Raw genomic sequence first — 16964 nt, 5'->3', positions numbered from 1 at the left:
AATAAAAAAAAATGTGTGTGTATATATATATATATATATATATATATATATATAAATGGATTTGTCACAATGTTTCCACATCAAAATGGCCATCAAATTTCATAACATGTTTAACACAGAAGGAATATTGTTGTACTCAAAGTGTGCTGGATGTCATGCATATGTTTCACTAATGAAGCCCATGGTTAATTTACTGTGTCATTTAAATCCCACTGAGTCTATTAAAGTCTGTGGAACAGTGCTGAATGATAATAATACTGATTACACCTTGACAGCATTACAAAAAAGAAAGAAATGATTAATCCATTCAATTTATGATTTCCCAGTATGAAGCCTGCAGAAGGATCTGTTTTTCAAATGATTCTATCTTTTATGAGCACTCATGAAATTTCAGAACAGCTAAATCAAGAGGCCAGCACTTAATATCTAGTGCAATGCTATTCTTTCATGATTTATTGGAAGTATATTTCATCATTATTATAAAAACAGAAAGACCCCAGATGTTTAATAGAAAGTTTTGACTTTATATAAAACCTCAAATCATTAAGAAAAAAAAAAATTTTAAAGCTTGGGCTACTGATGTTTTGAAAGAATATTTCCCCCAGTACATTATTTAATCATTATTTTCAGAAAAACACAAAATTAGATGTTTAGTAGAATGTTTACACTGCTCTTATGAAAGTGAATGGTGACCACAGGATTTTTTTTGCTTTTATTTTTTTTAAGTTTGGCAGCCCCTGATTGTTTTATTATATGCAAAAGCTGCATTACTATCCCGCCTAACATCTCCTTCTGTGCTCTAGACAGGAAGAAAGTCACACAGGTTTAGAATAATATATTTGTGAGTAAATAATGAGAAAATGGCATAAATTTTTAACTGAACTATCACTTAAGGACACCCTAAGTATGTCTCAGGTGTGATAACCTGCAGTCTGAACGTATGCATTTTCTTTCCCCGGTATAGGGACAAAAGATCAGAGTGGACAGAAAAGCAATCAGAAGGCAGGGCACTCTAACAGGGATTCATTCAGTCCACTCTAAAAGCATCTCTTCCTGGGTGGCCTAATTCAGAGAAACCATCTCAGAGAGAGAGAAAGACAGAAAGAGGGATACATAGAGAGTCAGAGTGGATCTTAAATGTAGCATCTATTACTGTGCATTCAGCAGCTAGAGTTAAGCTTCAACTCCAACCCAGATATTAGAGATGTCCTTCTACAAAATATCTCAATATCTGGATCGCAAAAAGTGTTTTAAAGTTTTCAGATTTCATTTTTGAAGGAAGAAAAATTATCAAATGGCTTGTAACAGGTGTCTTTAAAGCATTTATTAAAGCTCACTTTTTGAGTTGAGTCCACCTAGGATCCCAGGGGTTGCCATTTGTAATGCCTGATCAAACAAAAACTTATAAGCTGCATAGAATATATACAGTAGTTGAAGGATATTGCTAACTTTGCAGACTAATCCAGTCATTTAATTTCTCTTAATGATTCTTTTAATTAAATTTGTTAATTAGTGTAAAATTATAGGCCCATTCACACCAAGAATGATAACTATATTAGCCATTCCATAGCACGATGATCTGTTTAATATGAGTGCGCACTGCAGTTAAGACGTCTGTCGCTTTAAAAGAATAGTTCACCTTAAAAATGAAAATTGTCATCATTTACTCACCCTCATTTCATTCCAAACCTGCATGAGTTTCTTTCTTGTGTTGAACACGAAAGAAGATATTTTGAAGAATGCTGGTAATTGAAGAGTTGATGGTCCCCATTGACTTCCATAATATGGAAGTCAGTGGGGACCAACAACTGTTCGGTTCTTCAAAATTCTTCAAAATATCTTCTTTTGTGTTCTACATAAGAAAGAAACGTATACAGGTTTGGAACGACATGAGGGTGAGTAAATGATGACAAAATTTTCATTTTTAAGGTGAACTATTCCTTTAAATGCTTACGGGTGGATTCTGATTGGTTGTCAGTTGCTGTGTCTCATTTCGAAAGCTGCACCCTTCAGAGGTCCCATTTGTTGACCATTTCAGAAAGTAACCACTACATTCCAAATTAAGAAAGAAATGACAGTAATTTACACTTCACTAGGAATAAGTCAGTTTAATAATGGTACTTATTTTTTAAATTTGACAACCCCGATGACATATGCAGCCAACAAATGGGATCTCCAGAGGGCGCATCCAATCAAAACGAGACATAAATAATGTTTATATCATTCAGTAGCTAGAGAGAATCATTCTGAAATTGATCCCAACTGCATTGTTTCTCTGTGGTGTCTCTATTCTCATAGAATTGGAATGATTCACGGACAGAAAGCCTTTCTGACTAGTTTTCTGATGTCCACTCTCAATCTCTTGATCTGTTTTGCTAACTTTGTTAACATTTAGTTTTTTTCAGCTGGAACCAGGAGGGTTATATTAAAAACAAAAAAAACAACAAAAAAAAAGGCTGCTTACAGCACTTCTATTCTATAAGTATCTTCACAGTTTTGAACACCATCCAGTGACTGACTTTCTCTCTTGGTTATTGCTCCAGATGTGTCTGTGAGTCTGCTGTCCCTTTTGGTGACCACATGTGGCCTGGCGCTGTTTGCCGTCTCCCTGTTCGTGTCATGGAAGTTGTTTTGGGTGCCATGGCGAGATCGCTTCTTGCCCGGCCTAAAGGACCAGCAGGGCGAGCAGCAGCCGGTCCTGACCGAGGTGGAGGGCCTGGAGCGTGAATACAGCGAAGACTTCAAGAAGGATCCCAATGCGCCAACGGTGCTCCCAGAGTCAGCCATGAAGATTAGCCACACGTCCCCGGACATCCACCTGGAGGCCCAGACTAAGGCCAAGGAGCTCAACCACATCCACATAGCTCGCGTACAGCGACAAGTCACCGAACCGACCTCATCTGTCCGGTGAGTCATGTTTTTCTGACTTCATCAGGCTTAATCACTCACTCACCATTGATAATCATTTAGCAATTCCCAGCTGGCATTTGTCAGACAGTGTGGGCCTCGGTGACCTTCAACTTTAATTAAAGTTCTTCTCAGTCTCGTTATTCAGAAGATGTCTAGCATATAAAGCCAACAGACGTCCGCCCCCTTTCTTCTTGTTTCAGGCACAACTCCATCCGGAGACAGATGAACGTCTCCAACCCCGATTTCAACTTGGCCCAGTTCCAGAGACAGGAGTCCATAACTGGTCCAGGTTTGGGCCGCATCAAGCCTGAGCTCTACAAACAGCGGTCGGTGGACGCGGACGACGGCAGACGAGCGGACAGCTGCGGCCGCTTGCACTTCATCCTCAAATACGACTGTGACTTGGAGCAGCTCATCGTGAAGATCCACAAAGCCCAAGATCTACCTGCCAAGGACTTTACGGGAACGTCCGACCCATACGTGAAGATCTACCTGTTACCAGAACGCAAAACCAAGCATCAAACCAAGGTGCACCGCAAGACTCTGAACCCCATATTTGATGAAGTTTTCCTGTTTCCTGTGGAGTATGCTGAGCTTCCCACGCGCAAGCTCCATTTTAGCATCTACGACTTCGACCGCTTCTCGCGCCATGACGTCATTGGTCAAGTGGTGGTGGACAACTTCTTGGATCTACCTGACTTTCCGCAGGAAACCAAGCTCTGCAGGGATATCCTTTATGTTAGTGCGGTAAGTCTGCTCCAGTGTGTTTATATATAGTGAACTTGCTTTTTCAGTGTAACATTTTATGTGCTCAGCCCTCTCAAATAATGCTGACAATGGCAGAATCTGCAAATAGCAAAATTCATGAAAGGAAAGCAAGGCAGATTTGTCACCATAAGGATTTCAGGTTTGATTTAGGTGTAGGTTGTATTAGCTGCTGTATGAAGTGTTGCAACACTGGGGGGCTTCGAGTGCATGGCTCAAGATGGTTTTATCCAGGTACAGGAGGCTGCTATTGGAAATCTATGTGGGGAATTTGTACACTGATGATAGTGTCAGTTTAAATTAAGGCAAACACGAGAACTGTGTGTGTTTCCCTTTGATTTCAGTAATTATAATAATTTTGAGATGTATATATTATCTGTTTGTATTTATTTTGCTTTTTTTGGGGGAAAATGTTTACAATTAGTGAAATCAAGGGGGAAAATCTATAATTTAGATTATAGATTTTTTAAGTTAATTAATTATTTTATGAATCAAAGATGCATTTTTAAATTGTTAAAAAAATTCAAATAAATGCTGTTCTTTTGAACTTTCTCTTCATAGAATCCTGGAAAAATGGTATGGTATCCACAAAAATATTAAGCAGCACAACAATAATTCAATAATTCAACACTGACAATAATAAGAAATGTTTTATAAGCAGCAAATTAGAATATTAGAATGATTTCTAAAGGATCATGTGACACTGAAAACTGGAGTAATGGCTGTTTTGAAATCATAGGAACAAATAACATTAAAATATATTTAAATAGAAAACAGTTGTTTAAATTGTAATATTTCAAAATATTACTGTATTTATGATCAAATTTAATCCAGCCTTGGTAAGTACAAAGTAAATGAAGCAAATCATTGAATTGACAAAAAGTGTGTTATATATTCTAAATGGTATATTGTCTAGTTTTAATTTAATTTCCATATTATTGATAGATACATCAGACAAAAGCTTTTGACTGTTGTGACAAATCTTACCATTTATTAAAGGGATAGTTCACTCCATTAATAGCTTCATAACATTACTGTTGAACCACTGATGTCACATGGACTATTTTACCGATGTCCTTACTACCTTTCTGGGCCTTAAACGTAGTTACACTGCTGTCTATGGAGGGTCAGAAAGCTCTCGGATTTCATCAAAAATATCCTAATTTGTCCTCCGAAGATGAACGAAGGTCTTATGGGTTTGGAATGACTTAATGACTTATGACAATTTTTATTTTTGGGTGAACTATCCCTTTAAGGTCTTTCATCATTTAAAGTAGTTTGAAGTCATATTTAATTGACAGGTCTGATATTTTTATTACTTGTACAGTACATAATTTTTCAGCATTATTTTTCAGAGATCAGATTGAGCTTCACACAAATGTGTTGGAATGTGTTAAGATCCCTGACCTCCATCCTAACAGATTCTCCAGTTCGAACACTACTGTGTACTTTGGCAAGATTATGGTGGTGTTAACAGTTCTTTGTAACACTATAAATGATTATTAGACCCATGTGACCACTCTGAAGTAAAAGCAGTTAATAGTCATACTGAAAGAACAAGTGAAAATATTTGAGCATGGTTTTCTCTCTCCTCTGATCACTTTCATGCTTCAGAGGTAGCAACATAAAAATATACTTTGAGAAGCGTGAATATTTCATAATCACACATGGCCCACGTAGGGGTGACCTATATTTGAAATAGCTGGAGAGCTTGCTCTGACATGAATATACGGCGGTTTTAGGTTTATTGTTTTAAACGGGAGAGTGCAGGATAGATGTCTGATGGGGGAAATTGATCCGTCTCACAGGTGGACCTGTGCCAGCTGTCTGGAGTAAATGCCCTCAGCCAAGAATGAAACACAGAGGTTTTTGTGTGCAGGCTTTCTTTCATGACATACAGTATTTAAAGAAATAGTTCATCCAAAAATTTAAAACGTAATTTGCTCACTCTCATGATATTTTGAAAGCCATTTGACTCCTGTTTGGCTTATGACTCTGATGAAATTTACATTACATTTTTCTTTCACAATTAGTTTTGAAACCGAATCTGTAATTTTAAATTGTAAACTGATGTATGTGCAGTAACCTAAATATTCTCAGCAGTTTGGGTGTAAGACGCTAAAATACATGACAATCTGCATCCTTCAATATGGCACGAATTGTTTTATATGGGATGGTTGGCAATTGACCGTATATAGTATATGAACATTATCCATGCTATAAATGTCGACAAGTTTGTGTTTATATATTATTTTAATGTAGTGGTGATTTCATGTCTTTTTAACCTCATTTTTATTTCATCTATTTTTTATACATTTCTTGGAAAAAGCTCAAACCAGCGAATTTCACTGGATCTAGAGGTTAGCTTGAAGTCGTAGCAAGCGTCACAGGCTGTTTCAGTGCATATAAGTGGGCCATACCTCTAGGGAACGCCAGCTTGGAGGAACACAATCCACACGTGCCATCCATGCATTAATCATTTTTGGAAGCTTGATTGTATATCTAACATAACTAATGTGATACTATACTGTGAGACTTTACATTTTTTGAAAATATACTCATCCTCAGGTCATCCAAGATGTAGGTGAGTTTGTTTCTTCATCAGAACAGATTTGGAGAAATGTAGCATTACATTACATGCTCACCAGTGGATTCTCTGCAGTAAATGGGTGCCGTCAGAATGAGAGTCCAAACAGCTGATAAAAACATCACAATAATCCACAACACAACTCCAGTCTATTAATTAACATATTGTGAAGCGAAAAACACTCTGTGTTCGTAATAACTCCATCATTAAGACATTTTTAACTTCAAACCATTTTTACTAGCAAAAACATGCATCCTCTATCCATAATATAACTTTTTCACTGGAGGAAAACGTTATTATGGATTATGGACTTTTTTGGCCTGAAGTGACAGTTTAAAGATAAAACACCTCAATGATGGATTTGTTTCTTACAAACACACAGCTTTTCACTTCACAAGACATTAATTGATGGACTGGAGTCGTGTGGATTCTGATGTTTTATCAGCTGTTTTTCTGATGGCACCCATTCACTGCAGAGGGATCCATTGGTGAACAAGTGATGTAATGCTAAGAAAGACAAAGAAAGTATAAAAACACAGTTCATGTGTATCAAGAAAGTAAATGGGGTCAATGTTTTTAATTGATGTTGACTTTAAAAGAGCAGGTTTATGCTAATTATGATAAATCATGTTTACTCAAGCACTGGTTGACCTTACTGAATAAAGCTGACATGTGATTAATAAGCACAAAAATAAATAAATACAAATATATAATTTGTACCATTTATCTGTATCTTTCTGCCATCTCAATTTGATTGTATCAGGATAATTTCTATATAATTGGCATCGATCAGCATTCAGCATTGAACAGGGTAGCACAGATGTCAGAGTGCTCTCTGCCTTCATGCTAACTCTCTGTATTACTTCAGGGATTCTGAGTAACTTGTTAAAAATGCATGAGAGTTCCAGCAGCACAGCCGGTCTTAGATTGAAATGAAATACAATCCACCATACACGATCATGACATGCGAATACAACTTTCCAAATATCACTTCTGGGGAAAAAAAAAAACAAAAAAAAACAACCTTAACCTTTCTGAGTTTTTTTTTTTTTTTTTTTTGAGCGCAAGTAATTTGCATTCCAACCTGAATGAATGATTATGTTTGCTCCGATCTGTTCAAGGTGTAATTTGGCTCTGCCTATAAATAAAACACAAGTTAGTTAATGTACGAAAAGGCCAATCCATTCCACCCAGCTGGAGAGTGAAAGATTGAGGTATCTCTAATCCGGAAGAGTAAAAGGTCGATCAGCAGGATTTAGTGCTATTGAATCCCCTGTCAGGATTCACCTCTAACCATGAGACATTTACCTTGTATTATGACTGGAATGACACTTTTTGTAAACTTGAAACAGAGGTATGTGGGCTTTAATCCAGTTATTCTAGGCTTTCACTCACTTAGGGGAGACCAGGAATGATTGTGACATTTCACACTTTGTACATGCATGTCCTAGTGTCACATGGTGAGGCTCTGGTGACATTGTTTTTTGCTCATCCTGGCTGCATTTATTTGATAGAAAAACAGTAGAAAATGGTAATATTGGGATCTATTTTAAAATGTGGTTTATTCAGAAATCATTCTAATATACTGATTTGTTGCTCAAGAAGAAGCATTTCTTATTAGTATCAATGTTGAAAACAGCCGCGCTGCTTCTTTAAAGGGGTAGTTCACCCAAAAATGAAAATTGCCCCATATTTTACTCACCCTCAAGCCATCTGTGGTGTATATGACTTTCTTCTTTCAGGCTAATTCAGTCTGAGTTATATTAAAAAATGTCTTGGCTCTTCCAAGCTTTATAATGGCAGTGAATGGGTGTTGAGATTTTAAGTCCAATATAGTGCGTCCATCCATAATAAAAAGTACTCCACACGACAATACAGGTTAATAAAAAGTTAATAAAAGAATGACTTTCTTCTGAAAGAAGAAAGTAATATACACCTTGGATGGCTTGAGGGTGAGTAAATCATGGGGTAATTTTCATTTGAACATTCATTTGAAATATAATTATTTTTTAACATTATAAATGTCTTTACTGTCACTTTTGATCAATTTAATGCATCCTTGCTGAATAAAAAAATAAAAATCTTTAAAAAAAAAAAATACTACTGACCTCATGGAAACTTTATGAAAAAGTAGCCTTTAAAGTAAATGTAATGCAATTGTATTCATCATAATCCCATACCACCATTCTACAGCAAGCAATATAGAAATCTGACTGAGGTGGAGGGACTTATAACAAAGCAAAGCTTCTGTTTTCCTGTGTTTTTTTTTAAATACCTAGACATGAAAGACAGGAGTGTTTCAGCAGACATTTTGAAATAGCCTGCAGTTGAAGTCGGTAAAGTCCATTCCATTTGCAGTTCCATTGTAGATAATATACTGTGTAAAGCTTTACAGCAGAGAAAGATGTAAGTTTGCATAGGCTGTAGTTGCACACATATAGGAAAAGTTGTTGAAAATGTTGCCCTTTTTTCTTTCTTTTTTAGTTTATACAGTATATTTTGCTGATGACACTATATGTATCTTTATTAAAGTAACCAAGGTAAAGTTTTAGGTTGTGAGATGTAGAGACAAAATTACAAGAAGTAAAAAGACAATTTTGAAATAGGAAGTCACAATCGTGAGATATAAAGTCCCAATTACAAGAAATAAAACAACAACTATTTTGAGATATAAAAGTGTAAGGAGAAATAATGTTGCTGGTTTTAGATGTAAAAGTCACAATTGTCAACAACTTGTGTCAACAACTTGTGAAGTTTAGAGTTTAATTTATATATGAAATGAATGTTTTGTGCCAGTGCTATGAGTACAAAACTATCTGTGGTCTGGTCACAAAATGGAAAGTCAGTGATTAAGCAAATGCTAACATGCCTCTTTACATTGGCCTGACTTTCATCGATGTTTTCATTATGCTCTTGTCTTTCTGATGTGGCGACCAGCCCTTCTGCCTGCTAATAGGCCCTTGAACGAATGGGGGTGGGTGGGAGGTACTGGAGATGGAGAATCACACTAGATAGACTCTCTCCAAACCATATTCAAACCTCTTCACAACTGCACTATAATTTCATTCACAGTGCGCAAGTGACCATAATTCTACCGCTGACTTGATTTAAGTGCTTATGAGAGCAGAGGCGTCTGTTATCCTATAGTCTACAGATGGAAGGGCGTAATTCAATTACTTCGCCTGAGCGGAATTTGTTTCACGAGGTCCAACCCTTAATGTCTCTCGCACACAAAAAGAGGGTGTGGTCGGTGCATTAATAGCTGTTTGGTTGCTGTGATCCGCCTCTTCCCACCAAATCCCGCCCACTTCACCATGCCCTTAATAATAGAGGTCAGGGAAAGAAACCATACAAAGGAGAAAATTGGATTAACAGTCATATTTTGTTATTTGAATGAGATATTTTTATTGTTTGGCTACAACAAATCAATTAATTTGTATTTCATGATATGGACTCTGCATATAAATGAAAATGTTATTTACTCACCTTCATGTTCTTTTTAGAGGCTTTTTGTTGTCCTCTATTTCGTGCAACACAAAAATATTTTTGTCTTGCTTTAAAAAAGATATCTTGAATTAATCATGGCAACATGTTTTTCCATTACTTTAACTCATTAAAATAAAGTAACCAATTTCAACTTTTATTTCAATTTTACAGTGTATTGTCCATCTAAAATAGCTAAAAATCCTTGAAACAATATAGATTTACTTGAGAAGCAACAATGAAGAACATGTTGAGTTGTTTTTAGAGAATACATTTTATTTGTGTAGCTTATATAATTATTCATTTTAGAAGCAACATTGCATAAAATATTAAGACTTTTCAAAGAGTACATATTCAATACAAGTATATTTTGTCTTACTGCACTAGTAGGTTTTTTTCACTTGATTTACATATAAATAAGTTGAAATAATCTGGCAGTCATAAGTGTAAATCAAAACGCTTATATTCACAAAAATAATGAATTTTGAAAAAAAATATTTTATGAAGTGCTGCTTCTCAAGTAAAGGTATTTTGTTTTAAGGAGTTTTCATTTTTTTAGATATTTTTTTCTTGTTTTTTAGTAAAAAATTACTAATCAAAAACTTTTTTAATTAAGAAGTCATTTTTTGCACTGTTTCCAAGTATTAAATCTCATTCAAACAAATGCATGTTCAAACTTGGCGCGGAAAAATGTGTCACAACAGGTTTGACATCAATGTAAACGTATGTATGAATATGAGCATATTTGTTTTGAACATAAGCACAAATTACATGTGAAATCTCAAGGTTTTTCTGTGAAGACTTCAGTCATTTTTGTCACTACTATGACATAATTTATCTCTTTTATTATGCTTTTTGTCCTTTTTTGGACCTTACCAGCTCCTAATCATGCTTCAGTCTTATAAGGAAAAATAGCAGCATAAACATTCTTTAAAATGTCTTCATTTATGTTTCATGTCTTCAACAAAGACAGAGGTTTGGAACAACATGAGGGTGAGTAAATGATGGCTTTTTAGTGAACTAATCCTTTTACAAAAGCCTCTAGCTTTTTTTTCTTCATTTTGTGAGCAGCTTGCTTTAAAACACAAAGCATTCATCATTATAATGAAGCAACCAGGATTTGGCTTGATGAGAAGAATCCAATTTAGGATTTAATTTGCAACAAGAGTCAACCTCTCTTACAGTACCTCTCTGTTAATAAAGGTTGTGCTTCCTATGGATGAGACACAGGCAACAAGAGGAAACATTACCTTGCTCCCTTAGCCACACTCCCTTTCCTAGATGCTAATTATTATGTGCAAAGAACAACAAACACAAACTGCCTACATTACATCAAGCCCACAGGCCATTACGTTTATTGATCTTTCTGCATACTTTGATGTTACTAGGATGCCATCCAATATGAGAAGAAATATAATTCAAATAAATTTGCTAAGAACAATTATTTTGCCATTTTTAAAAGCAGAGAACAGTATTGCTACAATGCAAAATCGTTCACTTACGTTCTATTTTTTTTTTACCAATTTATTGTGTTCTTGCTGAATAGAACTAAATTAAAATAGTAAAATAATAAATTTTTTTTTTTTTAATTACTGACCCAAACCTTTTGAGTAGTGTATATTTTTTCTGAGGAACACAAAAGAATATAAATAATAAAGAATGTAATTGTAAAAAAAGTAGGATCCAGGCATGTTTTTTGGACCCTATTAATTTTTACAAATATTTTATTTTGTGTTGTACAGAAGATAGAAAGTCATACATGCACTCTTAAAAATAAAGGTTCCAGAAGGGGGTTTTCACAGCGATGCCATAGAAGAACCAGTTTTGGTTCCCCAAAGAACCGCTCAGTGAACAGTTCTTAAAAGAACCATTTTTTCTTAGTGTGAAGAACATTTTAATAATCTATGAACCTTTTTCCAATGTAAATAACCTTTCGTGGACTGAAAAGGTTCCATGAATGGTAAAGGTTCCTTGTGGAACCATTGATGCCAATAAAGAACCGTTATTTTTAAGAGTGTGTTTGGAATAACATGAGATTGAGTAAATAATGGCACAATTTTCGTTTTTGGGTAAACTATCCCTTTAAATATGCCAATAGTGTTAGGAAAGATTGTGTTTGAAACTGTATTTGAACTTTTGGGAACAAAGACGTACGTCTGGACTTTTTGCTTAATGGTTAACTGTTCCTTCGTTAGTGTTTGAATCCTTGTTCCTGCACTGAAAAGGCAATTAAAGGTGATAGAGAACTAGTTTACACTGGGGTCTGAGTTCTGTGAGGCAGGAAAACACCAAGCATTTCCAGTTCATCCCTGTAGAGCATTAATGAACACGGCTCTCAGCACAGCCGGCAGGAGCGGACGCAGCGCTGCGACCTGGCCAGATAATGAGCCTATATCTCTGCTGCTTGCTTCTTTGACCTTTCTGCTTCTCCGTAATAGATGGAGCCTCCCACTGTGCGAGAAGCCCGAGGGCTCTGAACTGCTCAGGATGGGACTGATCTATCTTAACAGGCCCTCTGAGCTCCTCAAATACACACAATCACAGATGATTAGATGTGTCAGGAAGCCTTAGAAGCCCAATGAGGTGTGCTGACCACTCATGCAGTTTCCTTTAGAGTGCCCAAAGTCGCTTCGAGAAAGACAGGAAGCCCATGACTGGTATGCACACACATTATTCACTAAATGAGCCATTTTCTTGTTTTAGCATCCTTAAAACAAGTCTCCAGCATTTCAAAAAGAATCCAAGATGAAGTCTAAGTTTCAAGCCTTTGAGGTAGAGTCAAGTCTCAGGCGTTTAGGTAGAGGCCAAGTTTAGTTTTCTGCTAAGTATACTACAAATACATTTACATATTTATGTACTTAATAAAAATACCCTGTAATTGTACTTTTTAATCTACTAAACTGGTGTATTTAAACTGTGTGGAAGTAGTGCTGAAGTCCAGCTAAAGTATAAAGTACTGTATATTTGATTGAGCTAAAGTGGAACTATTGCAAGTATACTTCAGGTACACTTTAAATATCTTGCATTTAAAGACTGATATTATACACAGGTCAGTCCTCATCAATAGTGACATTAAAACACATTTTAGGCATAATATTAAGAAATGTGCATTGTGCAGTAAAGAAATACTCCAAATAATGTTTCATTGTAAGATTATATCAGTAAGTCTGAAGTGATATGTCAATAAATATGTTAATGGACTTGAAGTATACTTAGTATGGAATAAATGTATTTTAAATAAATTATGGCATAGATTTTTTTTTTTTTTTTTTAACTAGGTGTCATATTTGAGTTTCCATCTGTGACAACACTAGTTTTCTGATATTTTTAATCTTGAATTGATTTGTTTATGTTTCTTACCTCACTGGCACATTGATACTAGTTTTTATTTTATAGTTAAAATTCTTCAGAACTAGTTTATGATAAATATATATATTTAGGCGTTAACCTAAAATTATTGACTTTTTTATTTGCCATTTTTAATTGAAAAATAAGGAAATAAATGTGCTAGTGTCAAAGGTATAATCTCTGAACACAATTCTTAAAATCTTAAAATGTTTGTTTATATTTATAAACACTACCTTTCAAAAGTTTGGGGTTGCTAAAGATTTTTAATGTTTTTGAAAAAAAAAAAGGCAAAAAAAGAAACGTTTTGAAAAAGTTATACTCACCAAGGCTGCATTTATTTGATACAGCAATAACAGTAATGGGAAATTATGTTAACATTTCAAATAACTGTTTTCTATTTGAAAATATTTTAAAATGTAATTTATTCCTGTGATGCAAAGCTGAATTTTCAGAAATAATTTTAATATGAAAGAAACATTTCTAATTGTAATGAATGTTGAAAACCGTTGTTCTGCTTAATTTTTAGTAGAAAAGTGATATATTTTTCCAGGATTCTTTGATGAATAGAAAGTTTTGATCAATTTAATGCACCCTTGCCTAATAAAAGTATATAAAAAAATCTACTCACTCCAAACTTTTGAACAGTAATGTGTGTAATTCTTTGCAGTTCAAGACAAAGTTTTTCCTGTAATGCCAACTGATGGGCCTCATGCAACTAAGATCTTATATCCGTGGGGGGAAGAAAGATATGGGAAGCTAAGTAATGCTAAAAGTTCACATGCTCTCAGCAACACTACACACCCATCTGATCCCAGTGCAGAGCGTGTCCATTAACATAGATCAGTTAATAATTGACAGCACGTGAAAGTTCTGGCAGCTGTGGGATCGGCCAGTGCTTGGCTGCCATGCATTAAAGGCCCATTTGGGTTCAGCACACACTTAGTTTGATTCATTACTAATGTATGGTCGTCGTCTTCTCTTCCATTCTGTTGTGTCATTGCATTAACGCGCAGAGATGAACCACAGAGCTGCATGTATGCATAACTGTTGACCGCTGGTGACCCACGAACTACATAGTTACCTAGATCACATCGGTTTTATAACGATTGCGCTCTGGGGTGATGCATTTAACCCTGGTTTGCTCCAGAATCTTTTTCCACTGGCCATTCAAAATGTATAATATAAAAAAATATATATACAGTGGGTACGGAAAGTATTCAGACCCCCTTAAATTTTTCACTCTTTGTTATATTGCAGCCATTTGCTAAAATCATTTAAGTTAATTTTTTTTCCTCATTAATTTTTCTGTCAATATGGGGTGCTGTGTGTACATTAATGAGGAAAAAAAATTAACTTGAATGATTTTAGCAAATGGCTGCAATATAACAAAGAGTGAAAAATTTAAGGGAGTCTGAATACTTTCCGTACCCACTGTATATATATATACACATACTGTACATGCATAATGCTGGCCAAAATTTCAAAATATTTTTTTACAAATATTTTTGGAAAGAAGTTTCGCATGCTCATCAAGGCTATATTTATTTGATCAAAAATACAGTAAAGCAATAATATTGCAAAATATTTTTACAATAACTTTTTTCTATTTGAATATATTTTCAAATGTATTTATACCTATGGTGGCAAAGGTGCCTTTTTTACCTGATTGTTATATTATGTTGAAAACAGTTTTTGCAGCTTAATATTTTTGTGAAAACAGTGATGAACTGCAACTCAACAATGTTTACAAAAAAAAAGTACAAAGAACAATTTTTAAAAATAAAAAGAAATTAGTGCATTTATTCAGCAAGTGTGCATTAAAGTAACAGTAAAAAGTGACAGTAAAACATTTATAATACAAAACATTCCTATTTCAAATAAATGCTTTTTAAAGAATTCTAAAATATATATATATATATATTAAGCAGCAAAAACTTTTCAACATTGATAATAATCAGAACCATTATTAATAATTGAGCATCAAATAGAATGATTTCTGAAGGATCATGTGACACTGAAGACTGCAGTAATGATGCTGAAAATTCAGCTTAGCATCACAGGAATTACATTATGAAGTATAATAAAATAGAAAACTGTTATTTTAGATTGTAACAATATTTCATAATATTACTGTATTTTTTATCAAATAAATGCAGCCTTGGTAAGCATAAGAGACTTGTTTCAAAAACATAAAAAATCACAATCATATACAGCAGTACATAAGCTTGTGAAAGACTTGAAATGTGTGCATTCGTCTGGTGCCATCAGCTAGTTAGCGCTGTTATACTTCTGCCGTATTCAAATAAACAGTCATTATCATAAATTTGAGTGGTGTGTGTGTGTGTGACAAGATCACCATTAAAGCGATAGTTTATGCTTTGTTGGCTCCCAATACACTGAGGCTCATTATGATGAGATGTTAATTATGGACTGCATTTTTAGTTTGTTATATGAACGTCTCTAATTTAAAAAAAAAAAGTGCAAATTGCGTCTATTTTCAGAAGTGATAATTAGACAGCAGGTTTCTGCTTGCTGTTAGGAGTGGATAGCAAAGTGCAAAAACAGGATTCCCTTGAGGTGAAACACTTCTCTGTTCCCATAAATCTGTATTGAGTGCTTACGATACGTCAGACAACCATAATAATGTGTTTTATTTCTTAAACGAGCTGTATTGTATGCCGTTTCCCCTTTGATATCCATTTATAATATTTCTTGCACCAAAAACAGTTGTAATTGAACTGTACATGACTGTTTTCTACCCTCTTTCTGACCCTTAAATATGAACAGGCTGTCGTTGCATGTGTAATGAGTTGCAGTGTTTGCTGTGGGGTCAAATATGATTGGCACTGCACTATTCTTTAATAGCAGCGTCTTTGCCAAACTTGAATTACAGTGTGACACATTCATAAAACAATGTGTGCCTTTCAGCTTTCTGTATGAAGAAACTCCAAAATATAAATATAAAACTTTGGGGTTTAACACTTTAAATGAACATTTTGAGCAACCTTTACACACTTAAGGATTATGGCAGTGAGTTTTGCACTTAAAACATCAAGTAAATAAACAGTTGCATGGTTTTGACCATTTAAAAAGCAATTTCTGTACAAGTTGCATCGAGGAAAGTGTTTGTTTATATGATGCTGCACACTGCTATGGACTGAAAGAATAAATAGACCATTGTAATGTGTAGAAGCTCAGGGAAGGCTTGGTAAATGTTGTTTAATTTGCACTAAATCAGCTTTTATGATATGATTCTTTAAGTTAATGTATCCTGTTTCTGTCTCTTCTAGGATAATGTGGATCTGGGAGATCTGATGTTTTCTCTTTGTTACTTGCCAACTGCCGGCCGACTGACAATAACCATAATTAAAGCCAGAAATCTTAAAGCCATGGACATCACAGGAGCGTCTGGTAGGCTCCCCATCGTCCTCACCTCTAAATGACTTATTGTCTCAGCGGTAATGATTTTTTGGTGTCATCATGACATGTTAAAACATAGAGCGCCCTGGGCTCTCTAAAAGAGCATTGATTTAATCGACCAAACACTTGAGAACGTGGCAGGAGATTTTACATACACAAGTAGTTGCTGAGTGGGGTTGGGCAAAATCCAGAATTTCTTTTGTAGTTCATCTAACCACAAGTAACACACAGGATGCTGCACTGGAGTACAATCAGATCAGGTTGAAAAGAAGAGCAATAAAGAACATTTACAGAAGTGCTTTTCCACCCTGGTGCATCAAAATAAAATAAATATTTTAATAAAATAATAAATGTAATATTCTATATATACATATATATATAATTATAATGAAATGCATCAAAATAAAATAAATATTTAAATAAAAATAATAAATAAAATAACATAACTATA

The 16964-nt window shown here is 34.8% G+C and overlaps 1 protein-coding gene across 1 annotated transcript in view; it reads left to right on the top strand.

The window, feature by feature from the left end:
* The window catches only part of LOC107745928 (synaptotagmin-9-like), a 23242-nt gene that overhangs the window by 3955 nt on the left and 2323 nt on the right, over positions 1-16964 (top strand). Inside the window, exons 2-4 of the mRNA XM_016559965.1 lie at positions 2544-2907; positions 3111-3657; positions 16384-16504. Coding sequence (XP_016415451.1) covers positions 2544-2907; positions 3111-3657; positions 16384-16504 — 1032 coding nt within the window. The remainder of the gene's footprint in view (positions 1-2543; positions 2908-3110; positions 3658-16383; positions 16505-16964) is intronic.

This window comes from Sinocyclocheilus rhinocerous, unplaced genomic scaffold, assembly GCF_001515625.1.
Source record: "Sinocyclocheilus rhinocerous isolate Xijiao unplaced genomic scaffold, SAMN03320098_v1.1 scaffold2183, whole genome shotgun sequence".
Taxonomy (NCBI): Eukaryota; Metazoa; Chordata; class Actinopteri; order Cypriniformes; family Cyprinidae; genus Sinocyclocheilus; species Sinocyclocheilus rhinocerous.
This window is presented reverse-complemented; position numbering and strand designations above follow the sequence as displayed.